Genomic DNA, 27,109 nt, shown 5'->3' on the forward strand with positions numbered 1-27,109 from the left:
GTAAGTTGACTGAGGCTGGAGTATCCTTGGATCTGCACTAAGACCAGACCTTCTGTAGCCGAGCTCCAAATACACAACCCGGTACGGACTACGTACGCCAGGGTGATCAAGGTCGTGAATGTCAGGCCTACGAGTGACTGCTTCAGAAGAAGCAGGAATGTTTATAACAGTTTCCCTCGATCAAGTCTCTTATGACTTGGACAGCACGACGTGGAGATTTCCAGCATGCAGGAGGTTGATCAGAGCATACAGTCAAGTCGCACTTTGACGCAAAGCTAAGACCCCGTTGGAGGTGAAATCGCAAGCTGGAACAATCCAATGAACGTCCCCAAACTAGCCGGGGTACGGCGGCCTCTGTAAGAGTGGGCCGGGAGGCGCACGTTTTTTTAGCTCTCGTCGAGCCTACCCAAAACAATACAAACTAATCGCACATCATCTGTCTATCCACCCGCGGACTAGCCATACAGAGTGTTTAACCCCGGGTACGAGACCACGTCGCAATGTATGCATTATTGGGCGAGAAAAAGCAAAAATGAATAATAATCTTACCACCACACCTTTTATCCGGACTCCTGGTGCTCATTAATTAAGCTTTGGGAAGGACGTATCAGCTCCCCTGGTGAGGCAGACCGAAACGAAAATACAGGGAAATATTTATGTTACCGCCCTGCTGGCTCGGGAAAAACATGTTTTAAATGTCCTTAGGTGATACCATCTATTACCAAGTAATACACAACCCACTGTAGCGGATCAGTCTTTTATTTTGTTTTTGTTTTTATTTTTATTTTTCTTTTCATTTTTACTTTTTATTTCATATTTTCGCCTGCTAATACCCATTCCGAAGTAAAAGATAATTAAAAAAAGATCAAGATTAAAAGAAAAATAAAAAGAAAAGAAAGTAAAATAATAGCACTGGCTCCTATTATCTTCATCATAATTACCATCATTATAATTAAGGAACAGGTTCATGTTGGTGGTCTCCTCTATTTGCTCATTCGGCTTCGTCCATATCGTGCTTGTATTTTGACCTCCGCTCACTCCTGGTAGACGGAATTACGGTGCATCATCATCTGGTACCAAGTACCAAGCTATAATTATATTTTGCCTTTGACTTTCTCCCCCACCTTATCCAGCAAATCTCCTCGTCGTCTATAAAGTATAGACCCCATTCTATCCCCCTGTTCCCAGACACTTCCCCACTTAAAGAAGAGACAATCTGGATTGGCCCTGAGCTTCAAGTAGTTCACGACTCGCTCTACCTTCATATATGGTTCCACCGTAGCCATCTTTCCTCCTCTTCTTCACTCTCAGCTTCCACCGCGCATACCATTGAGGACCTTACCATCATATCGACCGCTTCATACCTTCGCGCAAACACCATGGATGTCGCAAGCCTCATCTCGCCTTCTGAATCGGGTACAGTTCCGACCTTCAGGTCAAGATCGATTCAGAATCCGTCAAGCCAATACAAGCGCCTCTCCGAACACTATACTGCCTCTTACTTCTCTGCTGTACCATCACATACGACATCCTACTCTCGTACCCCTCAGCCACCACTGTCCCCTCCAGCCGAAGACCAGCCCAAGTGCTCGCTTCCTTCCATCTCGATTCTGCTCGAGAACGCAGACGGTGCCGCCGCACACGCACCAAGTATGATCTTTCGCAGTCTAATACCTGATCACAAAGCCCAGTATGACTGACTCGCAGATCGCAGAACGTCAAAGAACCAGTCTGTCAGCGCACAGGGATTTGGATCCCCGGCCTCTATCGCAGACATACGACTCGATCACACCACACGCCATGCCACCAACGCCGCCACTGCGTCCTGGTTCGGCCTTTCACAGTAATGGCCATTCTCCCTCAGCATCATCTGTCTCTGCCACCAGCAACAGTGCTGTGATGAAAACTACCGAGACGTATTCCCAGGCGCCAATTGGGCTTCCTAGTCCGACGGATCGATCCTCCATCTCGAGTCAAGGGTCCGTTCAGCATGCCGCCGGGGCTCCATATGCCTCCCCTGCTCCCAGCGTGTCATCCTACTCCTCTCCCATCGAGCCCTCTACACCATCAGCTGCCGCTTACTACCAAAGAAACCCTGCGGCAAACACCTTTCAAAACGCAGGCACCTTCCCTCCAACATCCGCGGCATCTCTTCCCTCGCCGGCTCATCAACAGATGATCTCTCCCGTCACCCCCGCCTGGCAACATCACCACTACTTCCCCCCGTCCAGTTCCACGCCTTACCAGCAGAACCATGATCGCTACATCTGCCGTACATGCCACAAGGCCTTCTCGCGGCCTTCCAGTCTGCGCATCCACTCTCACAGCCACACTGGCGAAAAGCCTTTCCGCTGCACACATGCCGGCTGCGGCAAGGCATTCAGCGTAAGGAGCAATATGAAGCGTCACGAGCGTGGTTGCCATACGGGTCGCCCAGTTGCTACCGCCATGGTCCAATAGACTGCGACTGCGCTTTCAATGATCAAAAAATCACCTCAACTCCGCTGTCCTCTTCGAGACAGCCATCATGACCGAATGTCATGGAGGAACCCCCAAAAAGCAGAAAGTAAAAAAGAGAAAAAAGTTAAAAAAAAAGAGGAACAAAACTACTCGCCCTTTTTCTCGCCACCAACCCCAACCAGCGACCATCTACTCTGCCTCTGCTCTTTCATGATACCCTCTTATGCGTGCGCATGTTTTGTTACAATTACTTTGTGGCTAGGTGTCCGGGGATTGACACGATCATGCAATTCTCTTCTTCTGTGTACATTTTTACTTTTATTATATTTCCTTTTTCCAACCGATTTCTGTGATGATAAAGGCCAGGCGTCGCTGGGGATTCGGGCTGGGAAGCATTGGGCATTGAATGAAGGGCTCGTCTCTTTGTTCAATTTTTATTTTCCTTGAGTCATTTCCTTTGTGAGATATGTGACGTGACATGACCTCGAAGACAGATGACAACTTTTATGTACATCTGACTGGTTGGTACCTTGAAATCACCTCGGTATTCTAAGGTAGACTCCTCAGTATAGAAATAGACCAAGGTATGACTCTGAATCTCGCTCGTCTATCTCATGCATACGTCGTCTGTAATTTGACCAACTAAGAAGAGCTCTCATCTTGAGAGATAGACCGCAGCTTCTATAATCATTGAATATGTTTAAAAATATCTGTACAGCCAACTAACCTCCAAACTCGACACCTGCCCTGGCCGCAGGCCGTAACCTAAATACCCTCGATGGCAATTGCCATAGATAAAAAAAAGATTATTGCAACAGAAAAAGAAAGAGGTATCACGGACAAATCAGACAACACAACATTCTCCATCAGCCGTAGACATCGACATCGCCGTTGCTCCTATGAGCGCCACCCTCAACAGCTCTTCCTTTGCCTTTCGTCTTGGCATTCAATGCCCTCATGCGCTTGATGGCACCGCCAAAATCGAGCAGGTTGTAATCCTCAGGCATATGCTCACCACTGTAAATGCAGAGCACTCTCATTCCTGGTTTGTAAACCAACCCGCTGAGAAGTTTGGGAGTGATGAGGAAGTATTGGCCGCCACCTCCATTGCGCGCTGGAGCGCAAGCGATATCGACTAGACGTCCATGAACCATGCGTTCATTTCGTGGGTCCATACCTTGGTTGATCTCATCAACGACACGGAACGGAGAGGCCGACAGCGACTGGAGGGCCATCAGGTAGAAAATGGTGCTGACGGCTCTCTCTCCACCCGACTGTCGATGGGAATCAAGTATGGATAAGTTCTCGTTCTCTCGAAATTTCACTTGGATCTGGATTGACCACTGGTCGAAATTGCTGCCTCCCGGCTCGCCATTAGGACCTTCCTCGTCCTCTGCCTTATCCAAGGTGACTTGACCAGCACATCCTATGCGAGCGAAGGAGTCTGAGAAAGCGTCGCTGATACTCTTCACAAGTTCCTCTAATTTGGGCTCCCATTTACCACGAATTTCGTTGATAGCATGGTCATACTCCGAAAGCTGATTCTGAAACTCGGAGACTTTATCTCGCAATTTCTCGATCTGCTTTTCGCGTTCCTCAAACTCCTTAATCACGTTCGCGTTGCCTCCTTGCACAAGCTCTAGATGTGCTCTTTCTGAATCGATGTCCGCTTCAAGCTGTTCCAAAGTATGCTCAACCAGTGTGGGCATGAATTCACGCAAGTCCTCTTGCTCGTTGACGACCCGTACCGCCCTGTTTGCTGGATCGACCATTTTCCCCACAGCTTCAGCTTGAGCTTTAACATCTTCATGTGCCGCTTTCACCTCGGAATGCTTCTCATCTAGCCTCGTCTTGTGATGTTGACTGCGTTCTCTTAACGTCGTGCAATCCGAAAGGCCCTCAATAAGACGTATGCTAAGTTGAGCAACTTCCTCCTGTAGCCTGCGAAGGTTCTCAACAGCATCCTGCGCGTACTGTCAGTCTCTAAGAATGCATGGGAATGACGAATTGGTAAATCGTCAAAGGTCCATCGTACCGCATATTCAAGATTGGCCTTGGCCTTCTGTATTGAAATCTGATCTTGGCGACCGCGAATTTCAAGGACTCTGACTCTCATCTCCGCAAAGAGTCTCTCGATATCTTTCTTCTTCGCTTCTTGCTGACCTATTTTCGCGATGTCAGACGAGAACGGTCGATAGACCAGATAATAGACAGATCAGACGACTTACGAATCCTTTCAGGAATAGCCTTATAGTTGATGAGTGCTGTCTGTTTCTCGGCTTTCTCTTTTTCAAGTGTAGCCTGGGTGGAAAGAGTGAGCCAAAAGTAAGAGTTCTAGGACTGCCGTTGACTTACCCTCTCGCGATCTAGTTCCTTCTTCTCTTCACCCATTCTGTGGAGTCTGCTCCGCTCTGATTCCATCTTTTCTTTTACTTGACTTACTTCGTCCTTCAGGGCGAGGATTTTCCGCTCAACCTCTTGCTTCGCTACAACATCCACTGCTTGCGAGGTCCAGATCTGCGCCGGTCTAACCTGTCTCACACGGGTCGAAACCGCACTAGGGCCATACTCCCGTCGCCGGACAATCTGGTAGTTTTGCTTTCCAGCTACCCAGGAGCTTATCGAACCATTTTCCAATCTGGCGAATGTTTCGTCCGAGATTCCCTGTAAGTTTATAGGGGTCTGATGCAATCGGTTTTCGCTGCATAGAACGGCAAGCACAGGCTCGGGACCGCTGAGAAAGTCCTTCGCCCAACCGTCAAAACCCAACGACCTTAGCTCTTCGTCCGAGACGGGTGGGCGAAAACTTTCTAGAGGTGTCGTTGAAGTCCTGATACTAATGTCATGAAGCCTCATTTCGGTGATCAGGGCTTTTTGCAGGGTCCGGAAGTCATTTCGAGTCTGCGTGGTGAAGGCAGTAAAATCTGTGCGCTGTAATAACGACTCAATCGCGTTAGCATACTTGGGGTCTTTGACCGAGCAGGTGACGACTGGCGGTCCGAAAACTTCCTTCTCAAACTTATCCTGATTGTCTTGCAACCACTTGTAAGCTTGATACGAATGCTGTGACGCTCCACGGAGCTTGGCTTCTTGCTGCCCAGATTGGGAGGCGAGACTGTGCAACTGTTGCTCTGCTCGTCTGATCTGATCGTTCTTCGACTTGAGCTCTTCAACAAGCGGCAGTCGAGCTTGCTGGATTTCAGTCGCTTTTCCCTCAAGCTCTCTGGTTGCCAGACGCTTTTCTTTCTGCGGAGACAGTCAGCATGCGTTCTGATCACGCTCTAAGCGCACCCACAATCCTCTCATTATACCAGCCGATATCAAGCTCGGCCGGTTCGTCATTGAGCTCGCGATTGAGCCTGTTGATTGCCTGCTGGATCTTGGTCGCTTCCTGCCTGTAGCTCTGGCCACTCTTTTTCTCAGCCTCAATCTGGTTGTTGAGATCCTTCAGCGCATCGTCAAATTGTTCAATTTTCTTCACGATCTCTATGGTGTCGCGGTCTGCCTGCTCAAAGCATCGCTTCTTGTACTTGACCACTTCATCCAGCTGCGAGCAATATTGCTGCTTTGCGTTGACCGCTCTCAGTGCAGGTTCTAGTTCAGCCTCCAAATCCTCGAGCTCTTTTCGGAGTCTTCTTTCATTGATCTTCTTCTGCTTCAACTCGTTGCGGGCCTCTCTGTATTGAATAACTGGACGGAGTTGCTCTAACATCTCGATTTTCCTCTTGATCTGGGCCCGTTGCCGCATCCGCTCAACGTCAACTCGCTGCATCTCCTGTCTGTTTTCGAGATTTGCTAGCAAATCTTTGTCACTCTGGTTATCTAACTGCAACTTCTTTTGTTCAGCTCGAAGCTTCTTCAGACTCTCATGCCACTCGATCATCTCTGGTCCAGCAGCGGCCCTCTGCGTTGAATTAAGCAGTTCCACAGGGGTCAGCGCAGCAAACTCGCTGACTTTGTCTTGCGGTAAGAATTGGCACAAGTTGTCGATCTGAATGGCGAAGGACTGAGCGAATTTTTTAACCTGTGCGAGAGAAGCCTGCTTTCCGTTTATTGTAAACGAGCTCTTATTGCCTTCGCGTTTGATTGTTCGACCGATAACCGGATTCTTACGGAGTCCTGGCCCCTTAGCCAGTTCAATCTCAATGCTGGCCTCTCTGCAACCGTGTTTGACGAACTCACCCGGATCTTTCGCTCGTCCTAAATGCTATGGATCGGCGAGGAACCTGTTAGCAACGATGTTGTAATGTCTCAAGATGAACATGCTCGTACCTGCGGCCCCCATCCCAAGCCTAGACAAATTGCGCAGACAAGGGTGCTTTTTCCTGTTCCATTCGGCCCAATCACCATGTTGAGTTTCGGCCCAGGGAAGAACTCGGCAGAAGTGTAGGTGACGAAATCGGTGACTTTAATGCGTACAATAGCACCGGGCTTGTAGCCATCCTCATCCACCTCACGATTGGCTAAAGACCTCGTTTGCGAATTGGAGGGTTGTGCAGGTCTGGGATCAGCCTGCGTAAGCTCAGGAGTGTCTTGCTCCGTGCCTTCATCGCTGCCTTCGCTAGAAATTCCACCGTCATCATCTCCCTCATCTGCGCCATCCTGGACCGGAACTAGCCGACGTCGCTTGCCGTTGATTGAATTTCTTGACACAGGCGTGGGGTCCCTTGATGAGTTGGTCGACGTTTCATCATCGTCTTCATTCTCTTCCGACCGCTGCCGACGGCGGGGAACCGTGCTCAGGGACGGCATATTGACAGAAATGCGCGAGGCTCTGCATCCATAGGCGCATTTGACAGAAGGTCGTTGTCTCTTACAACTTTCCGATACAGATCGTTTTGGGGTTCCTGCGCGGATGACGCGACGCGACTCCCGCTGGGGCTAATCAATCTATTCCCCCATTGGTCAGGCGGTAGAGAGAGGCAATTCTACAAATGTTCTCTCATTGCAGATCACTGCATCAACATCATGCTGTGTTAGAGATCGTCACAAATAGAACAAGAATAACTGTCAATATGCCTGCTCCTAAAAATGTACCGAAGCTTGTCTTAGCTGCTGCCGTCACGTCAATTACCATAACAGGAACTCTTTACGGCGCCAGCGTCAAGACCAAACAAGAGGTTACTCAGGTATGATCTCTCAACCCGTGGCAAAAGAGTATGTCGATCTGACAGACTCGTTCTGCGTGGAATAGACGGTCCAGAAATCTCGAGAAGCTACAGTTGACGAACGAATTGCGTCACTACGGGCCATGCGACAGAACTTGACGTCTAAGAAGGGACTTGTCGAGAGACAAATCGATGACCTTGAGAAAAGAATTCAAGAGAGGGCGCAGAAGGGCCTCGGCGAGAAAAAGGAGACGCCCCATAATGGGCGGTGAAACGATACTTTGTGACATATTAGGACTAAGTTGACCATGGTCTTCCTTTCTTGGTTGCTATCTGTTCAGCAGCATATTGCTGGCTCAGCTGCTGCTCGGGTCCAACCCAGCCGCCGATGGCTGATCGATCAGGGCTATGCAGCCAAGCTACCGGAAAGGTTCACAGCAGTATTTCGGCTATGCTAAGATCGGCTTTAGCTGAACTTCGGCGCCGTTCAGCCTGTGATGCAATGGCTTTTATTAAGAGAATGAAGAGAGGCTGCTCGAGAACGGGGTCGTTTGAAGCCAGGACTGAGTACTTCGGCAGGTACAAGCTATAGTCTCGCGAGGTATACGTTTGGATGTCCCTCGCCCCCGCCAAGGAGACGATTTAGTGGTAAAGCCTATGATCCACGCTCACAGACAGGGGAGCCAGTGTGCATGGAAAATTCTATATGAGTTTTGGCAAGGTCAAGAACATATCAATTCAAATCTGGAGCTATGAAATGGGGTATATCAGGGGTATGGAGTCAAAGCCAATCTATACATAACACCGAATATCGTGGTCTTTTATCAACGAGTGACATCCCGGAAACCATGAAAACAGCAAAATAATCATCAGAAATATGCTCCCACTTCATCAGTTGGTAAGCGTATCAATCGTCAAGGATACTTTGCGCAAGCGCCGCCAGACTGGCCTCATATCTTGCTGGGTTGTGATCGCTGAACATTCCTGACCCAAATCTCAACTCTCCGAAAAGAGACTCGACATCTCGGATAAACTTCAACTGTACCCTCGTTGCAGGCCGACCAAGCATTGGGTACCCGTCCCCGCCAGAGTCAGACGTAAAGGCATCACGTTGAAGAACACGCATCGTCTCTACCACGAAGACCTCTCCAGGAGGCAGGAGCTTGGGGGCACACATCTCTTCTCGAAGCGCCTTTAATGTTTTCCACGCCCAGGCGTCTTCCCCAACGCCTTCGCCAGCGTGCAGAAGCATGGGCGCTTCATTGACATAAAATTTGTTAACAATGCTTTGCCTTAGACCTTCCCAAACTCGGTATCGCACATGTGACTTAGTCCCAGAAGTGTCGCTCTTGAACGCGACAGATACAGTGTGCATATCGTGCAAGATGCCTAATGAAAGGCTTGGTACCACATCTTGGCCGTTGACGATCGTCGTTATTAAGCCACGAGTTGCACGGCGTAGAAATGGGGACATAGTAGACGGGGGACCGTACGCGTAGACATGGATTGGACGTCCAGTTGGGAGATAGAAGGGAAGGCGGCTCTCTTCAGCTTCATCGTCATTGTTTCCCTGGAGCATCCGCCGTGCGGCAGACCAAGGCGTAGCGGTTACGAACGAGGTTCCAAATTGTTCGCTGTTGGGTACCGAAATCATAGTGGCTAGAAGTGCGGCAACGCCACCCCCTAAGGAATGGCCGCACAATACTACGCCGTAGTCTGGGAACTCTTCAAGGGCGACCCTGATGGTGATCATAACTCTTCCGCCGCCTCCCATTAGAAGGCGCCTTGCCGAAGCATGCATACCCTTGTGAACTTTCCAGCTTCTGCCTTGCCATACGAGGTCATCATAGTCGCAAGTCATATCTGTGAGAACGTCTTCAAATCCCCACGTTCCTCTGAGAGTCAGAACAACAGCTTTTGAAGCATGGTCCAGGCATACATAATGAACCAAAGGAAAACCGCTGTCAGTCTCCCCGGCAGCATTGGTTCCTCCCGCCGGATCAACGAAAGATGACAAGAGGATTGTTGACGCCGGCAGTCCCGTGTGGACCGAGAAATCAGAGTGTTCCTGGCTGTCAGTTTCCCAGTCAGGAATAGCTTGGGCTGGTCTCGTCACACCCATCACTTTCAAGGCGTTCGATCCATATGAGGCCGAGGAGAATCGGCAAAAGCGTCTGATGTTCTGTACAAAATGTTGCTCTGGGAATATACCAGGGATTATGCCGTCACGGGTTAGCGACCTGATAGTGTCTATATCGTCGTATGCGCTCTTTCGTGCACGATGAGCAAGTATGAGTGACGTCTCCGAGCCCGCTGTTGCTAAGGAGTATATACTCGGTGCGAACGAGGTAGTCCTCTGCTGCCAACCTGACGACGTTGGGCGGCCATCTGCACCTAGAGATAAAGCCATGTCTGTCTCGGATCGCGTCAATGATAAGGAGCTGCTACTTCGCACATGGGTTCGTGTAGCGGCTGGTGAGTTTGGTCGTGTACCTGCGGATCGGAAGGAGTATGAGTCTGATTGGGTGATGAAAGACTCCTGGTTCGATTCATGAACAGAGAAATAATCAAGCGGCGCATCACTTTGGGGCTTGTTCGGCGTTTTCACTCGACGTGTCTGACTGGGAGAAGTTCGCAACCGTGGGTCATATAGGGGTGATCTCGGCACTCCTCTGTTCGCGACTGGCGACAATGTTCTGTCCGTGTGAGATCCTGTCGTCTTAATTGCTCTTTCCGCGACGGTTGGCGTTGTGGACATGTCATGGTGGGTGGATTTCTTGTCAGCAAGGAGCCCTTTCTGCATCTTGTTACGCTGCGTCGCATTCTTCGAGACCCTCTGAGCCTTATCTAGAGAAGATCGTTGTGTTGCTCGTTTGCCAGCCTCGTCTCTCTCGACACTAGCTGGTTTTACCTTCTGCGCCAACCTTGTCAGCGACCCTTTCCCGAAGGCACCTTTAGACCCTGTGCTTGGTTCGTTCACAGAACCACTGCTGGAAACTTCACGAGATTTTTTTGCACCGCCCGACTTGGCATCCCGTGCTGTTCCTGTCGAAAAGCAACGTTCTGAACTCGATTCCGGTGCGACGTGACTATGAGGCTTGTTATATTTAAGACTCTGTACGTGTCCCGTCGTTGAAGGCTGCTCATTGGATAGCCCTTCGCTGTTGCTGATCCGCGCCTGGGAATCATTATTTTTGTTATCCGTTTGCGTTTTTATATCAGGCAAGGTAGATGGTAACGCAGGAAGACTTTTCGCAGCTGTTGGAATCTCGAGTCCTCGCGCATTGGAGGTCTCAGGCCTGTGAGACGGCCTGACATCCGCATTTTGTATTTTATTGAAAGCAGTACTGAAGACAACCGTGTGCTTGGGTAGTTGGTGCATAGTAGAAAGAAGACCACTGTTTTCATCCGATCGGTCATTGTGAAATCTTTCCTCAATCATCATCATTCCCGGAGGAGCAGCAATCTCAGCATTGTCATCATCATAAATATCGACTGTTATGGTCCTTGTAGTGACCACATCTGATCTGATTGCCGCACGACAACCCCGTGGAAGTTGCCTCATTATGTGTAGGCGAATATCTTCGTCAGAGACTTGTTGATCGCTAGCTGGAAGCGACATTTGGGGCACCTCCACGTGTTCGACCACACTCGATGGCCGCGGCACAGCATCGAAACGTTCCTCCTCATGGCCGGGCGATATGAAAGACGATCGTCTAGTCGCAGATCCTAGCGCACTCCGAGAATATCCTGCAGGCTCGATTGGATGAGTGCCAATGACGTCGGCCCTTGCGCCATTGTCTAATATCACAACATCCCAAACAGTCTCATGACCGCCATTAAGGCGCATATGCCTCTCAGTGCTTTTTCGGCCCCATCTTTGAAGCATCGCAAAGCCGACAGTTCCAACGAGAAGGTCGCCGACACCGATATTATCGGTACCTATTTCAGCATTGGGACTTCTGAACTCCCGTCGAATAAGCGTTATGATAGCCGCAATAGCTCGTGACGATTCGGTCGAGCCGAGTATTGCGTCAAGCGTAGACAAAAGGGCCTGAGACACATGTGAAGCAGAGGAAAGCGTTGTCGATGAGAAATGAAATGTTGCGGCTGCAAAGAACGACGCGGAGGTAACTGTGGTGTGCAGGGCGGCCAACTGGATCCTATATCAGCTTGATGAACGGGTAGAAAGGAATAAGCATAATTCAGCATACGCTTCGTTCGAGTAACGACTCCGCCTCCACTTTCCCACGCTCTCCACTGCTTCGAAGAGCAACATCCCGCCCGGCTCTTGTAAGAATTCCTTCAATGACTGCTCTACTGAGTTCCAATCCGGTCAGCGTCGTGACTCGCGCTCCTTCAATAGCAATGCCACCGAAAAAGCTCCCCAATTTCAGAGACAATGAGGTCGATTGAGCCAAGATTGACAAAGCAGAGGCAACTGGTCGTGGGAGTAGAGTAGCCCCTGAAGTAGCTGGCACATGACTTGCGCCATCACAATTCAGCGCCTCCTCGATATCGCCTTCAGCTTCAACCCGCTTGCCAAAAGATGATCCAAATCCGAGCAGACGCGACATTCCGAGCCATATGGTAGAAACAGGGGACTAATGTGCATTCATTTATTGTAAAGGCGGGTCGAGATCATGGCAGCGTCGCGACGTAATGCGACAATCAATCAGGGCTGACACGACCCATGGACGCATGTTGCCAAGTCGGTAGATACCCAGAAGTTGCGTCAGAATTCAGAAGAGCATGTTCCTGGGAGACAAATCGCCCAACACGTACCAGAGGTAGATCGGTGGCAAGCCCACGAGTCACCAGCCAGACTACCTCGCGTTTGGAGGTTGATTCGTTGAGATGCGCCGGCGGGTGACATGTGATTCCGTCTTTTTCCCAACAAGTGAGCGGGTCGGAGGTGTTGCTTGGCCTGGCCATCTACTCAAAATTCAGGTATGGACAGTTCATCATTATAATTTACCCCTATCTGATGGTGTATGTGATGAAGTTTCTGAAACCGCGAGCGGGAATTCATTTCGCTCTAACACTAGAATTAAGATGAAAGTGTTCTGTGTGTGCAATGTCTCGAACGATGTCCACGACATGTGCATATTCAATATCTACAAACTCGAGGCCCTTCCCGGTATCACATCATTGCCTTCAGGTCCCCGGGATACTGAATTTTCCTGACTTTATCCCGGTTGCATTCGGAAATCCCGCAGATACCAGCCAGGCCCATAGTTTGCCACAATTCAGCGAGTAGCGATCTCATCACCTGCTTTGCTCCTTGTTTTCCGTCTACGGCCAGCCCGTAGATTACTGGACGGCTTACTAGAACTGCTTTGGCCCCTAGACAGAGTGCTTTGGTGATGTCTGCGCCGGTCCGAATGCCGGAATCAAACAGAACGGTCATCTTGTCACCTACTGTGTCCACAATCTCAGGGAGCACGTCCAGTGAGCCGATAGCGCCATCGACTTGCCGTCCTGTGCATTGTCAGACCGAATAAAGTGAGCTTGTCATGGCCTTCGCTTCTTCTTTTGGAATGGTTCAACTCACCGCCATGATTGGAAACAATGATGCCATCGCAACCAGCTTTCAGGGCAAGCTGTGCGTCTTCCACATGTTGAATGCCTTTGAGGACGATTGGACCGTCCCAATTCTTCCTCAGGAAAGCAATTTTTTCCCAGGTGTGAGGTCTGCCCGAGAAAACGTCCCCGATCCATGCCCGGGATGCCCCGACGATGTCCTCTTCGACCTTGGAGCCCGATTCCTTCTCGAACTTGGCGCGAAAGACTGGATCACTGAAGCCAATCTGATTGCCGACGCCTTTAATGAACGGTACATAGGCGTTGTCTAGATCTGCAGGTCGCCATGCAAGGGACCAAGTGTCTAGTGTAACCACAAGGACAGAGAATCCGTTCTCTTTCGCACGCTTCAGCAATGACATAGTCACTTCGTCGTCCTGGGGCCAGTAGAGCTGGTACCATCTTTTCCCATCTCCGTTCGCCTCGGCAACTTCTTCAATAGTGCTGCTACTGGCTGTACTGAGGATGTATGGTACTCCGACCTCAGCACATACTTCAGCAAGACCCGTCTCCTTGTCCTCATGGAAGAGGCTTTGAACCCCGACTGGGGCCATGAGGATGGGGGCTGGATACTTCTGGCCAAAGAGATTCACGGTCAAATCCTGGTTAGCCATCTAGAAAGTGTATCATCAGTTACCGGCAGGTGAATCCACAGTAGCTACTGCATTAAACGAACCGGCTTCATCATCCTCGGTACTCTACGAGTGGCCATTGTCTCTGCGCATTAGTCCCCAGATCCGTTTACGCTGCAAATGATCAGAAGTAACAGAGTGTGTAAGCTTACAGCTTCCATTGACGAAATGCCAACCGATTGGCATCCATGGTGGCTTTCTCGCCCGCTCCCCCAGCGACATAGTTGAATGATCGTGCTCCTAACGCCTTGCGAGCCTGTTCTTCGAGCAGGCGAGGGTCGGTGGTGACATTGGGCCTGATGCCCATCATGGCTCCACGGCCATAGATCTCCGTCTGAAACTCTCCGTAGTTCTCAGGCATTTTGGGCGCAATTGATGTACAAGAATACTCTGATATGACTGTAGGAAACAAGAGTGAAGCAATGGTCAGTGAAAGACACCTAGCTTGCTTGCTATCAAGCTTCTATATGACATGATTGTCAAGACATCGCTTAGTTACCCCCACATAAGCGTAATTATGCCTCGGCTTGGATGTGCGGAGAGCGTCTGCCTGAGGCATTATTCCCTCATTACCATCCCTTGGCTCTGGTTCTTTGGTTGAGCGCTAGGCTTGAAAATTAAGCATCTTGGATGCGACTACCTCTATTGACAGTAAAAAAATGATATATCTATGTCCAAGGATGATATCTTAGCTGATCAATATATCGATGCTCAGCTTAGTCCACGAACGCTATCTGACCCCACCTCTGCAGAACCTGGCTTTCTAATACTTCCAATACTTCAGTGTGATTAAGGGCCCATTGTGCGAAGATCATACAATAGTAGATGCTCTGATACTGTGACTGAAGCCATTTAAGGCTGTTACCAAACTCACCTCCGAGTCTGGATAATAGTATCTGGCCTTAGGATTGATGTCATTTAAGCCACAGTGGGATTGGATCAGTTGCAACTTTAACCCAAAAGGAGGGTTTGGGTCCTGAGTGGTCTTCAGTTTCAGTTTGATGAGTGTTTGTGTCTTGAATAAACTCCTCGACCAGCTCGTTGGATGGGAGCTCCTCAATTAATTCGTGCAATGAGATTCTATCCGGCTTCTGATGCCTCACATTTCCCAGAGGTTACCTGCCAAATAATATGTTTGATGTTCGTCCATTGTGGACGATAATTTTTTCCTTTGTAGCCGCCATCGCGAGCATCCTCTACCACAGCCATGGTTCACTGCTCATCTGTCACAGGAACACCTTGTTTATCTCCCAGTCATCATACTACCCAAGTTGGAATACTTGGATCCATCCATCTACTTCCGGTGGCTCTAAGGACTCACACAGAGACTGGAATCTTTTCTATCATCTCGGTGGATATGGACCTTGGGTTGAGAAACTCGATGGACACGCCGAGTCGCAAAGTATTAATCCGCCAGAGGGATGTGCCGTAAACCAGGTCCATATGGTATAGTCTCTTCCGATTTTTGGTTTCTTCTGCGTGGTCCTGGCTCCAGACTTCTAATCGATCCTCAGATGTCGCGCCACGCAGAGCGATATCCGACAAAAAATGCCGGAGCTCGTATGTCAATCTTGTCAATGATGCTAATGTCGTTGAGAGAGCGTCAATGTAAGCAAGGATGAATCTAACCGTCGATGACTGCAGGCCATCTCTCACTTCTCAACAGATTTAGAGACGCGAATGTCGTTCTGAACGGCTCATTATCGTTCCTGAACAACTGGACCTACTTTACCGATGAACCATGGAAGGACTTTGACCAACTGACCAGAACGGGCCCGTACGCAGGCACCCTGCAAGCTTTCATGACGGGTGTTCGCTTCCTAACCCGATATGAGCATCTACTACAGCCTGGCCGGAGGACGCGGATCTGGGCAAGCGACTCACAGCGCGTCATTGACACAGCAGCGTATTTTGCGTCTGGTCTTTTCGGTCTGGACTGGGAGAAGACCGGTAAAGCTGTTCTGGAAGTTATCCCTGAGACATTCGACCGACACGCGGATACCCTCACGCCGGGGGATACATGCCTAAGGTATATTGAAGATGCCGACAACGGTCATAACAACGGCTACACTATGCTGGCGCGTTTCCAGAATACGTATATTCCCGATATAGCAGCACGGCTCACCCTCAAGGAACAGAACGAGGAAATCGGGCCGTTGACTAACCTGGAGGTCTGGAGCATGCAGGAGATGTGCGGGTTTGAGACTCTTGTACGAGGATCCAGTCCCTGGTGCAGTGTTTTCACTCAAAAGGAGTGGGAATATTTCGCGTACGCCCGCGACGTGATTCATTACTATCGTGCGGGACCTGGTAATCCATATGCCGGTGCGATGGGTTGGCTCTGGCTCAATGCCACGACTGCCCTACTGCGCGCTGGCCCTGAGGCTGGCACCACGTTTTTCAGCTTGTCAGTAGCCCTGACGGTGTTGAATATACCCGTGATTCTCCGGACGCCAAAATTCTCATTTTAGACAAAGTCACTATACTAACTTTCGCCTGTAGTGTTCATGACGGAGATATAGCGCCTTTCCTCACTGCTCTGGAAATCTTACAAGACTCAAAATACGACCCTTACTTGCCAGTCACACATGTTGCCGAGGACCGTACCTGGCGTACTTCATCGGTGATGCCTATGGGAGGCAGAATTGCCATCGAACGAATGGCATGCCCGTCATCAATCACGAATAATCGGGATTCTCCGGACGAAATATTCCTACGAGTCATCGTCAATGACAGACCTACGCCTTTACCATACTGCAAGTCAGGACCAGGATTTTCTTGCCCATTAGAGGAACTCGTCGATTACGTACAGCGACGGAGACGGGAAGTAGGTGAGTTTGGGGATGTATGTGGACTGGAAGGCGATGTTGGACACATTACGTTCTTGAGGCAAGACTAGAGCATTTATAGAAAGTCAGGTTGCAATATCGAATACTTAAAAATCAATTTAGTTATGTAGATCTGTTGGAGCCTCGTGAGAGTGCGGCATATACATGAACACTTTTGAGAGATGGTCACCTATATTCAGCTATTCAGCTTGAGTCAGTATCCGCCGAATAGTCTCCTATGAGACTGTATATTGAGTATATTGAGGAGCTCAAATTGAGTGGTGAATAATAAGAGTTGAACCTTTCATACTTCGTAGATGTACTTGGAGACTATCACGTGACCGTATCCGGGCTAACGCACTGTTTATTGCAAGAACCAAATATTTGATAGAGCTCCATCCATCTCAATGAAAATCTGCTTGTGTTGCTACAGACAACGTACAAATACCCAGCCAGGGACAGGACTCTGCTTCTCTTAGGCCCTTATCCTTCTACACCCCCGGGATCGCCACCCTAAAACCAACATCTTTCTTTGTTCATCAATAGAGCTTTGCGCCGCCTCCGCCGCCCGTCGCCATGGAGTACCATTTTGTGCCTCCGGAGGAGCGCGCTAAAGATGACAAGGGGAATCTTTTGCCTTGGGGCTATGTGTACAAAGAGTGAGGTTTATCATTTACTAGACTTATTATTCTCCCACAATTTGGGGATTAGGTAACTAACATGACCTCTGATTCTAACAGTGAAGCTCGCAACCCACGACGACCACCTGAAGAAAGCGGTCCCTTTGGCAAGAGAAGAAATGCTCGCTACGAGCAAGCTCGTTCACGTACACGTACTGGAACGCCAGCCAAGCGCGAAAACCCCAATGTAGCAGAGTTCGGGCGGCTGTTCGCTCAGCAACAAGAGGAGGAGAAGAGTCGCAATACCCTGCCCAAGTCCTCGTCGTCCTCCAGCCTTGACAACCCGCGAAAACAGACCGAGAAGATCGCCACCGAGTGCATACTTTACGGTTACAGGAGCAAGGATGGCGAGTGGAAGGTCATCGATAAGTACGAGAAGATCTCTCGAGGCTTGATCTGTGAGGACTATCCTCGTAGCGATCCTAACTCGGCGAGTGGCTTCGCACAACTGCTTAGTGGTGGCGACGTGGTCATTCGGCCCAATCTGTCTGCGGATGCGAACCGGAAATCGAAACGCTATGCTGGAGGTTTCCACTGGATTAAGGTGACGTTTGACTCGACGATCGCTGCGGATCGCGCATGCTTCTACTCTCCCCAGGAGATCGATGGGCATCTGGTATTCTGTGAACTGTATCATGGCTCAGGACCTGCAGAGGATGCACCGATCCCTGTAGACTCGTCAAAAGCCGCCCAGTTCAAGTCGAAAGCACCGCGCACCTTGACCACGTCGCATTCAACTACATTTCTCCAGACGCAGGATAAAGATCGTGCAGCCACATTACCGCGATCGTTTGCCATGAACAACCTATCAGGTGTAGCCGAATTACAAGAAGAAGAGGAATCACAAATGTCGACAAGCACTGCAAGCTCTGCCACCGCCACGGGAGTCGAGCAACCGTCTGCCCTTCAACAACGCAATGTTTCCAAGGAGCCAAAACCAGAGTCTGAGTTCATGACACATATCCCCACAGTTCGTCGAACCAAATTACGGCCTATTGCAGAAGCGCTTCCGCCGCAGCCAACCGTGACAGAGCGTGTACTACGATCGATCCCTATCCTCAGTTGGTTTACTGGCGATATTGTTGGAGATGGACCCCAGCTTCGTGAAGATGGAACTTTCGATTATGATAAATCTAACGCTTATTGGCGCTTCTGGTACATGGTGGACATGGTTCTAGGGACCGACATTTGTGGGCTTAAGGAGGAATCGTGATATCCTTCCCATTTGCTGCTGCCGCCATCCACATCATTCATCTCACTCCCGAGTCTGAAACTGAAATCCATCTGACAGAGTGGCTCGACTTCAAAGAAGCCCAGCTATACTCTGATGCAGCTCCTCTTCTCTGACGACTTGAACGAGATTCAAGAACGGGGTGTCATGTCTACCAGTCCTCGGATACCCTGCCTATGTATGATAACACTTTTGCATCACTTTCCAGGCTTCATTTGCGTCATACCAGCCCACTACATGTCATTTCATTATCGTATCCGCGTTTTATCGTAATGATACATTGGTAATGTATGGAGAGGACTAAGGGTAGCTGTTAGAGATGAATAGAACATCTCATAATCGACATCACCGAATCTACACTACAGATGCAAATCAAACTACGGTCCACCTAGATCATGCAGCAAATTTGCCGACATGCAGCAGCTGTACCCCAACTTGACTCGGTAGCCTACATAGTAATGAATCTCGGCGGTTGACACTCCGACCTATCTCTCCGAAGGATACGAGCACCATCTGTGTTCAGGCGGTGGACAACCGATTCTCAATCCATAATCTCATTCCTGTCTTCTACCGCAGCCCAACGCCGTTCCCTACCCCGAGGAGGATTGGCATTGGTCATCGCAAAGGAGGCAAAAGCACACATATGAGGGTAAAAGTCCGGTCCTATTTTTTTGGAGATCAAGGTCGAGTTGTGTATCAAATTAGGCATGGCATGCAATCATGTCTTTAGGTTCTCTCTGTCTCTTCAATTTTTAGATCAAAATGAGATTTACTCAACATTGCTCTCGAAGTTCTCGCCCTCAACCAGGTCAGGGATATCGTCCTCATCCTCATCCTTCTTGCCCTCGGCACCGGCCTGCTTCTGCATGTTCTGGTAGCTCTCGGCGAGCTTGCGCAGGGAGGCGAGGCTGTCGGGGCCAAGCTGGTTGAGGATACCGGGGACGAGCTCGGTGAGCTCCTTCTCCTCGCCGTTACCGTAGAGGGCGAAGGTGTTGGAGGGGACGGAGGCGTGGACTATTTTCCGTTACTGGTCAGTTTTCTCCTTTCGAGCTGGGTGGTGGAAATGGAAGCTGGAAGTCGGAGTCCAGGTACTCACCCTTGGGGGCGGCGAAGTGGATGACGTTTCCGTCCTCCTTGAACATGTTGACCTCCTCGATGGCCTGGATGGGCTGGACGTTCATCTTCTTCAGGGTGGTCTGGAGCTTCTTGTCGTCGGCACCGGAGGACTTGTGGACCTTCTTGACCTTGCGGCGGGGAGTACCCTTTCCTCTGTCGATGAAATTAGTCGCAGTTTTGTATTGTCAATTGTGGATGAAGTCGCTTTTTAAAGGGCTTCTCAGTGTTGCCGTGATCGTGAATCGAGAACGGAGAGATGAGATGAAAGTATTATACGTACCCTAGAAGAAGAAATTAAATGTTAACTGTCAGTTGCGGACCCAAATTGCTTTCCCGTCGACCTGAGAGAGTCGCGACATCACATTGCCCAAATGGTGCACCTCGAAGCTCTAAATGCTTCTTCTCGAGCCGTCCGCAAAAACCACCGAGTCGGACACCAGCACCTCGAAAATCCAAAGGAAAGAACAAAACGTACCAATCCGCACGCTCGCCTGCATCCTAGCCAGCTTTGCTTGATCCATTTTGACGGTAATTTATGTGTGTTCGTAGAGAACCTAAATCTGGCGCGATGGTTAGAAAGAAGACGTCAATAATCCAGATCTGTGGAACTCGGTAGGGACAAAATGTGCGGCTGCAATTCTGCTGGTGGTGGGGATCGAGGTAGGATCAAGCGGGAGGGGTTCAAGGTTGCGGTACCGGGTCAAGGGGAGACTGATGAAAACACCGTCGAAATGGTGATCGAAGGACGAGGGCTGAGATGAGGTTTGGATTGACTTACCGTGACTGAGGTGGTGTTTGGTGGGAGGAGGTTGAAGTTGCTGATGATGCGCATCTCGGCTCCCCGAGCACGAAAGTTCCAGTTGTGGTTTGTGTGGGGAGTCGAGCTCGCTAATTCGTTGCGTCGGACGGCTTCTGAGGATTTACTCTACAAGCTTACAGATGAATTTCCATTATACTGCTACGATTTTCAATATTCTGAACCATCATTCTACAATATCATCATCAACATCTCTTCTTAGGTTGCTTTTGTTGGGTTGTGGGTTTGGCTCTCGGGAGAATTGAGAGGCTTCTCGGCTAAACCCTAAATGATCTCAAGGCCCAACTATGACAAGACTCGGTGTCGCATGAGACTTCTGGCTTAATCCTAGCTAAAGATCGTAATTGACTAAATGGTGAAATCGTTCATATTGTCTATGGGCTGAAGAGAGGAACGAGTTTGTGCCTGTCATAGATGTTGTCTTGCCGTAGAGTGAAAGTAGGCCCCAAACTCCTCACAAGCGGCATCACTTACGAATCCGGTAATCTCACGAGTTACCTGGCAGACGCCCGGCCCTGATCATGAAATGTTGATCACATATATTGCATATCAAGCGCAGCGAGTATCCCATTGACTTTAAGCCTATCACTTCACTGATGCATTTATTTCTTTGCCTTGAAAGGAAAATAGTTGCGCCACGGGTGTTCTTCCTGGAATCCCAGGACTGATTTGATCTTGGCATTGGTCAATGGAGCCTCGAACTCCTCCATCTGTCTTGTAAATGGGACATTGGGACATTGCTGCCTGAGAAACTCCTCTGTCGGGGTCGTGCTTGTGATGGTATCATTCGTTGCGTTGAAGACCTGAAACCCAAGTCCTGACTTCCGAAGGCCCAAGTCGCACATCCGACCTAGGTCACGAGCGTCCGTATAAGACCAACCATGGACCTTCCATTTCGCAGGTTCGTATTCTTCATGTGCAATCACCCGCCCAATCCGAAAGACATAAATATCGGCACCAAACCGACCCGCGAAACCCCTTGCAACTCGCTCGCCGCAAACTTTGGCAATCGCGTACGTATCGGTTGGATTCGCATCGACTTCTTCATCTACCGGGAAAGACGGATAATCTGTGTCACCCAGTGCGAAAGACACGCCGTACACCGTGACACTGCTAGCAATAATGATCTTCCTGATCCCTAGTTTACAGGCAGCCTCGATCACATTGTATGTGGAGACCGTGTTTGTCCGGAAGGTCTCGTCATCAGGTGCGAGCATGTTGCGTGAGTAGCCTGCGAGATGAATGACCGCATCTGGGGTCGGAGGAAGCCCCGGTGGAAACGGTTCACTCAAGGCAAATTGCCCAGACATGGCACTGAAGACCTCACCTGACTGTGTCAGGTCAGTTTTGAGTGTGTAGACTTTATCATTTGGGCAAGGAAGCAGGTCCAAATTCAAGATTGTATGTCCGGCTTTAAGGAGCTCTGCGATCACATGTTGGCCGGCTTTACCAGAACCTCCGGTGATAATTACTCGAAGACCCATGATCAATAATTAAGCTATCAAGAGAAAGGATGGTTCGACATAGCATTAACGGCTCTTGACTAGAGACAAGTTCTTTGAAGCGACCAGGTTTGTGGAGATAGCCAGGTCCTCAGGGGCATATTCCCCGCTTCCCCGCGCGAGGTCGTGGATCCAGAGCTGATAGACCGGCAAAGCATATTTCCATCTGTAGAGTGAGCTTAATCATATTCAAAAGACTGAGATGATAACCGAACTAGATATAATGATTTGGATCAGTATTCAAGTGAGGAGGAGCGAAACACCTGGAGAAGCCTTCGAGGGAAAAGATCGAGCATATATAGTGTAAAATATAGAGCACACGTATATATGGATGGTCAATTAGGAAAATGCCTGAAAGAGGTTCAAGATGCAGATTTTTCAGAGATCTGAGCCTCTGTCCATTCCCACAGTCTCTTTGCCATGTCCGCATCCGTGGAATATTTGTTGTTCTTAGCATGAACCCCGATCGGAAGGTAGTATGCTCCATTGGTCAAAAGCTCCCTCTTGACCCCAGCAGCCCATAGCTGGTTTAGAGCGCCTGAACGTACTGACCGAAAGAAAAGTGAGAGAGCAGCAACGCCGCATTTCGAGACGGGACCCGACGCCTTCGCATGCTCGTACAAGTTGCTGGTCACGGCACCAGGATGAATGGAGACAGAGAGGATCTCCGGGCACCGGCGAGCAAGCTCAGACGCGAATAGAATATTGGCAGCCTTTGAAGCGGCATAGCGTGTCCAAGTACTAGCAGCCAACAGCGCATCCGAGGATGTCATGACATCGTACGACGGAGCGACGCAGTTGGCCAAAGAGGACAGAGTTACGACCCTCACGTCGGTTGAGGAAGGGCTGGCAGCAGTCTTTTGCAATACTGGAAGCAGCAATTTCGTGAGCAGAAAGTGACCGATATGGTTTGTTCCAAATTGCACTTCAAATCCTTCTTCTGTGGTTGTTGGCGGGTTGCCCATGGTACCAGCGTTTAATATCAGGATGTCCAGGCGATCGCATTCCGAGGTAAATTTCTCAGCAGCGCTGCGAACCGAAGCAAAAGATGCTAGGTCGAGAGGAATATGCCTGATATCCGCTGGGGTTGAAAGCTGCTCCTGAATGTCGGCGATGGCATCGCGAGCTTTTGTCGCATTGCGCGCACCCAGATATATGCGGGATGGACGATGGTGCGCGAGCTGAAGGATTGTTTCTTTTCCAAGGCCAATGTTCCCTATCAAAGGGGACACGGAATCAGCAAATCATGGCAACCATACGGGGACCCTTGAAGGACACGGTCTTGAAGGTTACCTCCAGTAACAAAGATCACCTTGCCGGAGAGATCGATGATATCGCGTTTCGGGTCAAAAGACGCGCCCAAAAGACCGAAAGTCGATTCATTCAATGTAGGGCCGACGCTTGAGTAGAAATCCAGCGGGTGAAGGATAGCATGGGATGCGAAGGAGGCAGCGAAAGCAAAGTCGCTAAGGGGCATATTGCAGAATAAAGATATCAGCCTAGCCAAAATTATCCCAAAGATGCTCGACGTTTTCCTTTCGCGAGAATTGTTTGCAGTTGTCCATGATAAGATAAAAGGTGCTTTGAAGCCACCGTGGTTCAGGTATGCGGACAGAGTTTCTGGATCGGCGACCGAGGCTTGTCTCCCATGGCACAAGTGTTGACTAAGAACAAGGGATACTGAACAGTTTGAACTAGTGATGCTACCAGCCTACTATGTAAACAGCTGATCAGTTATACAGTTACACCTATGAGAAAGTCCTTTGATGGGCTGTTAGACGCACAAGCATCAGACTGCATATGGCGACGCTGGAGGACCCGTAAGTTTGTTAGGTACCTAGTTTCGGCGTAAGTCAAAATGGGGGCCATGAGAGTCTTGCATATAGAAACCAGTCATCTCCTTGCTGCAGCCAGCTCACACTCCTTGTCCTCTACCGCATACGCGTAACAAGACAGATCATCCTAAACTTCTAGTCCTCCTAGCCTTGGGTCAACACCAATTTGCTTGGAAAAAGGCAGAAGATGCGCTTTCTTTGTCTACACGGCGCGGGGACAAGCGCTGAAGTATGTTATATCGCATCTGGAATGTGCAAATGGTAGAAATAGGAGGCTGACTGTCGAGGATAGATCTTCGAGATTCAGTCAGGTATTTGAACCACGCCCAAAGTCTATTCCCGGAATTGCCGGTATCATCGATCCATGCAGTAACAATCAAGCACAGGCGGAATCACCCAAGAGCTGGAAAATAAGGGCCACAAGTTTGTATTCGTCAATGGACGAGTGACCTCCAAGCCTGAAGCCGGTCCGTAGACATGACACGAGTTTCAATCTGCCGCAACTCTAGTCCTCTAACCCAAGTCACAGAAATCGAAGGCGTTCTAGACGGCCCGTTCTACAGCCACTACCCCCGCGATGTTTACCCCGGCGAAGATCTTGTCCGGGCATTCGAGTACACACTCGACATCATCGAGAAGCAAGGCCCCTTTGATGGTGTGATGGGCTTCTCTCAGGGTGCTGCGCTCGCATGTGCCCTTATAGCCAACCTTGCCAAAACCGATTCGAAACCTCTCTTCAAGGTCGCCGTGTTCATCTGCGGTGCGACACCCTACGAAAGCTCTGGGCTTAAAGAGCTTGTTGCCGAGGACGGGAAATACCCCATCACAATCCCAACGACGCACATCGTGGGTAAGCAAGATCCGTATTACAAGGGAAGTATGCATCTGTACGGTATGTGCGACCCATCTAAGGCCGTTTTTTACGACCATGGTTCAAAGCATCATATCCCGTTTGACCAGGCGAACACTACTGCCATGGTGTCCGCCATTGAGAAATCCATCGAGCGGGCATTGAATAACGAGTAGGTAATTTGGCGTGGCTTGTGGCGGTTTGGACGCACAATTGATAGACCATGATCATGATAGAGTCGCGAAAGGTGACAATTTCTGTGACCTAGTCCAGTGCAGCCAGTTCTAGTACTATGCCATTGCATTCGAATGTGTCACTCGATCACAGGATGCCGATGTTCATCGCTGCTTATTAGAAACAGCTCGTATATTTCTATCTCTTGCGCTAAATATCATCAATAGGATTGCAAGCAGTAAACTCAAGGCACCGAAGATATGACTTTTCAGATGTGTTCCTGCTAAAGCCTGAGTCTGGATATGGTCATCAAGTCATAATCCCGCAGAAGCCTGCCCGTCGTCCTCTGGAGGGATAACCTTCTGAAGGAATCGCGCCAGGTCCTCAATCTCTACTGGGTCGGCGGAGTGGCCCAAGTCACTGAAAAAGAGAAATAAGCAAAGAACAATCTACAGCGGCGGATATGCGGAGAACTCACGGATAAGACTTGAAAGTGACATCCTCCAAGCCGATCTCTTTCATCTTTTTCGCCGACAAATCACCGAATTCGAACAGCACAACTTCATCTTCCAAGCCATGAGCGAGGAAGAAAGGAGTCTTCTTGTTCGGCCAATCTTCCGGAATGTAATTCTTGATCTTGTCACTGAGAACGAGATAACTGGACAGACCGAAGACACCACCAAGCTTTTCTTTGCAAGTAATACCAGTAAAGACAGATATGGCAGCTCCTTGGGAGAAGCCACCCAGAACGATCCGTGAAGGCTTGATGCCCTTATCAATCTGTTCCTTGATCAGAGTGTTGAAGTATTCGCGAGATCGAAGGATACCCGGCTCGTCCTGGTGCCGAATGGCTGATTCATAATCGAGCTATTGCGATAAATATGTTAGCAAATAGATCTCATCTTCAATGGCAAAGTAAGCAAGGGTATCTCACCTCGCGCCCAAGCTTCGTCAAGTCGTGCCATCCAGGCATCGTCATTCCAAAGTTCTGATTTAACAAAACAATTAATCGCGACTCCGTAAATAGTTGTATGACACGGGAATCATCTCAGCATACCACTGTGATTGGGATCATAGGCGCATTTGGGAAGATGAAAGCCACCTCATCGAACATGCCGCGGCGACGCCAGTTCTGAGCAAGAGACATCCTTCGCGATAACACGAGTCAACTAGACTACTCCGACAAAACCTCCTCGAAAAGAGAATCTTACCATCCTGCGCCACTAAGAGAACAGGCAGTAGAAGTCAGTCAAGAGTCAATGGCTTAATACCACAGCAAGCAGCTAACCTGTCGCCCAGTCCATGGGCCATGATGACTGTCGCCGTGTGCTTCTTGAGCGCCGGCACAATGTACGGTGCGCGCGGTGCCATTCTGGGAGTAATAAAATTATGGCAAGACCGCAATAGAAGTCCGGACAATACTGATAAGCACAGAAGTAGAGAGTGAGAAAGATGTAAGGATGGAGTTGCAACTTGCAACTCAATCCCTCAGGCACAATAAACCCCGCGATTCTGCCGCCGATGTTGCACGGCGCTTCACCGCCCTATAACGTAATTCCCGGGTGAACCGCCATCCCGGGCGAGCCGCCACCTTCTGTATCCCATATAAAATGGCACTTTTCAAGGCTTAGATATCTCAACCACAGCTACTTATGCTATTATCAAAGTAAGATATTTAGAATATTTATAGTTTAAAGTATATGAATACTCTTTCTTAGGATGCTAAAATGTTGTTCCTCTCTCTTAATATTTAGAAGTTAAAATTACCAAAATTACAGGCGTATTTTATGTTAGCTGAACGTATACATATGCTAGGAGGCCATAGATTATAAGTATATGACTATACTATACCATACACCTAAATTTGGCCCCCTGTAGATATTTGGGTGTTGAGATATCTAAGCCTTGAAAAGTGCCATTTTATATGGGATACAGAAGGTGGCGGCTCGCCCGGGATGGCGGTTCACCCGGGAATTACGTTACTCCATAGGTACTTATACGTCAGCTCGAAGACACTGTTGATATCAATCATCGCAGGCACACTTGATAGCATGATTGACAGCATTTTAAGCTTATGCTCTCCACTTTCGAGATTTATCAATGGGTTTGTCATATATGAGTGATGTGTCCACAGCCTTGGAATGGTGCTGAACGGGATTGTGGTTCAATCCAGCAGTAACCGTTTCGACGTTCCCAGGGACAGCTTCAAGGGACTGATTTGTTCATCATGAGTCGTGTATCAGCAGAAGATCCATAGAACGTCCCTTATCAACGGGACCTCTCAAGAAGAAAA

At 49.3% G+C, this 27,109-nt stretch overlaps 12 protein-coding genes across 12 annotated transcripts; 5 read left to right on the forward strand and 7 right to left on the reverse strand.

Moving 5' to 3' along the window:
- Nucleotides 1-1,379: 1,379 nt before the first annotated feature.
- On the forward strand, nt 1,380-2,460 carry Aspvir_001892 (uncharacterized protein; the record flags this gene model as incomplete). The annotated part of the gene is made up of 2 exons (XM_043273498.1): nt 1,380-1,650; nt 1,715-2,460. 2 exons carry the CDS (start codon nt 1,380-1,382, stop codon nt 2,458-2,460), a joined length of 1,017 nt encoding a protein of 338 aa, XP_043129433.1.
- Nucleotides 2,461-3,326: 866 nt separating this feature from the next.
- Aspvir_001893 (DNA repair ATPase SMC5) lies at nt 3,327-7,212 on the reverse strand (the record flags this gene model as incomplete). Its single annotated transcript, XM_043273499.1, has 6 exons — nt 3,327-4,424; nt 4,496-4,623; nt 4,689-4,761; nt 4,816-5,706; nt 5,756-6,667; nt 6,733-7,212. 6 exons carry the CDS (start codon nt 7,210-7,212, stop codon nt 3,327-3,329), a joined length of 3,582 nt encoding a protein of 1,193 aa, XP_043129434.1.
- Nucleotides 7,213-7,475: 263 nt separating this feature from the next.
- On the forward strand, nt 7,476-7,840 carry Aspvir_001894 (uncharacterized protein; the record flags this gene model as incomplete). The annotated part of the gene is made up of 2 exons (XM_043273500.1): nt 7,476-7,589; nt 7,655-7,840. 2 exons carry the CDS (start codon nt 7,476-7,478, stop codon nt 7,838-7,840), a joined length of 300 nt encoding a protein of 99 aa, XP_043129435.1.
- A 635-nt stretch (nt 7,841-8,475) lies between these two features.
- Aspvir_001895 (lipase family protein) lies at nt 8,476-12,145 on the reverse strand (the record flags this gene model as incomplete). The annotated part of the gene is made up of 2 exons (XM_043273501.1): nt 8,476-11,724; nt 11,783-12,145. The coding sequence occupies 2 exons, from the start codon at nt 12,143-12,145 to the stop codon at nt 8,476-8,478; spliced, it is 3,612 nt and encodes a 1,203-aa protein (XP_043129436.1).
- A 566-nt stretch (nt 12,146-12,711) lies between these two features.
- Aspvir_001896 (lactate 2-monooxygenase) lies at nt 12,712-14,144 on the reverse strand (the record flags this gene model as incomplete). The annotated part of the gene is made up of 4 exons (XM_043273502.1): nt 12,712-13,049; nt 13,123-13,765; nt 13,828-13,849; nt 13,936-14,144. 4 exons carry the CDS (start codon nt 14,142-14,144, stop codon nt 12,712-12,714), a joined length of 1,212 nt encoding a protein of 403 aa, XP_043129437.1.
- A 1,153-nt stretch (nt 14,145-15,297) lies between these two features.
- Nucleotides 15,298-16,682, forward strand: Aspvir_001897 (histidine phosphatase family protein; the record flags this gene model as incomplete). Its single annotated transcript, XM_043273503.1, has 3 exons — nt 15,298-15,343; nt 15,428-16,190; nt 16,286-16,682. 3 exons carry the CDS (start codon nt 15,298-15,300, stop codon nt 16,680-16,682), a joined length of 1,206 nt encoding a protein of 401 aa, XP_043129438.1.
- Nucleotides 16,683-17,187: 505 nt separating this feature from the next.
- Nucleotides 17,188-18,504, forward strand: Aspvir_001898 (uncharacterized protein; the record flags this gene model as incomplete). Its single annotated transcript, XM_043273504.1, has 2 exons — nt 17,188-17,270; nt 17,352-18,504. The coding sequence occupies 2 exons, from the start codon at nt 17,188-17,190 to the stop codon at nt 18,502-18,504; spliced, it is 1,236 nt and encodes a 411-aa protein (XP_043129439.1).
- Nucleotides 18,505-19,291: 787 nt separating this feature from the next.
- Nucleotides 19,292-20,159, reverse strand: Aspvir_001899 (nascent polypeptide-associated complex subunit family protein; the record flags this gene model as incomplete). The annotated part of the gene is made up of 3 exons (XM_043273505.1): nt 19,292-19,536; nt 19,619-19,789; nt 20,114-20,159. 3 exons carry the CDS (start codon nt 20,157-20,159, stop codon nt 19,292-19,294), a joined length of 462 nt encoding a protein of 153 aa, XP_043129440.1.
- An 898-nt stretch (nt 20,160-21,057) lies between these two features.
- Nucleotides 21,058-21,939, reverse strand: Aspvir_001900 (NAD-dependent epimerase/dehydratase family protein; the record flags this gene model as incomplete). Its single annotated transcript, XM_043273506.1, has 1 exon — nt 21,058-21,939. The coding sequence occupies one exon, from the start codon at nt 21,937-21,939 to the stop codon at nt 21,058-21,060; it is 882 nt and encodes a 293-aa protein (XP_043129441.1).
- Nucleotides 21,940-22,319: 380 nt separating this feature from the next.
- On the reverse strand, nt 22,320-23,434 carry Aspvir_001901 (putative short-chain dehydrogenase/reductase family protein; the record flags this gene model as incomplete). The annotated part of the gene is made up of 2 exons (XM_043273507.1): nt 22,320-23,173; nt 23,251-23,434. The coding sequence occupies 2 exons, from the start codon at nt 23,432-23,434 to the stop codon at nt 22,320-22,322; spliced, it is 1,038 nt and encodes a 345-aa protein (XP_043129442.1).
- Nucleotides 23,435-23,979: 545 nt separating this feature from the next.
- Aspvir_001902 (uncharacterized protein) lies at nt 23,980-24,818 on the forward strand (the record flags this gene model as incomplete). The annotated part of the gene is made up of 4 exons (XM_043273508.1): nt 23,980-24,021; nt 24,085-24,103; nt 24,179-24,259; nt 24,322-24,818. The coding sequence occupies 4 exons, from the start codon at nt 23,980-23,982 to the stop codon at nt 24,816-24,818; spliced, it is 639 nt and encodes a 212-aa protein (XP_043129443.1).
- A 312-nt stretch (nt 24,819-25,130) lies between these two features.
- Aspvir_001903 (palmitoyl-(protein) hydrolase) lies at nt 25,131-26,187 on the reverse strand (the record flags this gene model as incomplete). The annotated part of the gene is made up of 5 exons (XM_043273509.1): nt 25,131-25,236; nt 25,295-25,683; nt 25,751-25,804; nt 25,874-25,964; nt 26,105-26,187. The coding sequence occupies 5 exons, from the start codon at nt 26,185-26,187 to the stop codon at nt 25,131-25,133; spliced, it is 723 nt and encodes a 240-aa protein (XP_043129444.1).
- Between the last annotated feature and the right edge of the window lie 922 nt (nt 26,188-27,109).

The sequence above is a fragment of the Aspergillus viridinutans genome, assembly GCF_018404265.1.
Source record: "Aspergillus viridinutans IFM 47045 DNA, scaffold_10, whole genome shotgun sequence".
Classification (NCBI taxonomy): Eukaryota; Fungi; Ascomycota; class Eurotiomycetes; order Eurotiales; family Aspergillaceae; genus Aspergillus; species Aspergillus viridinutans.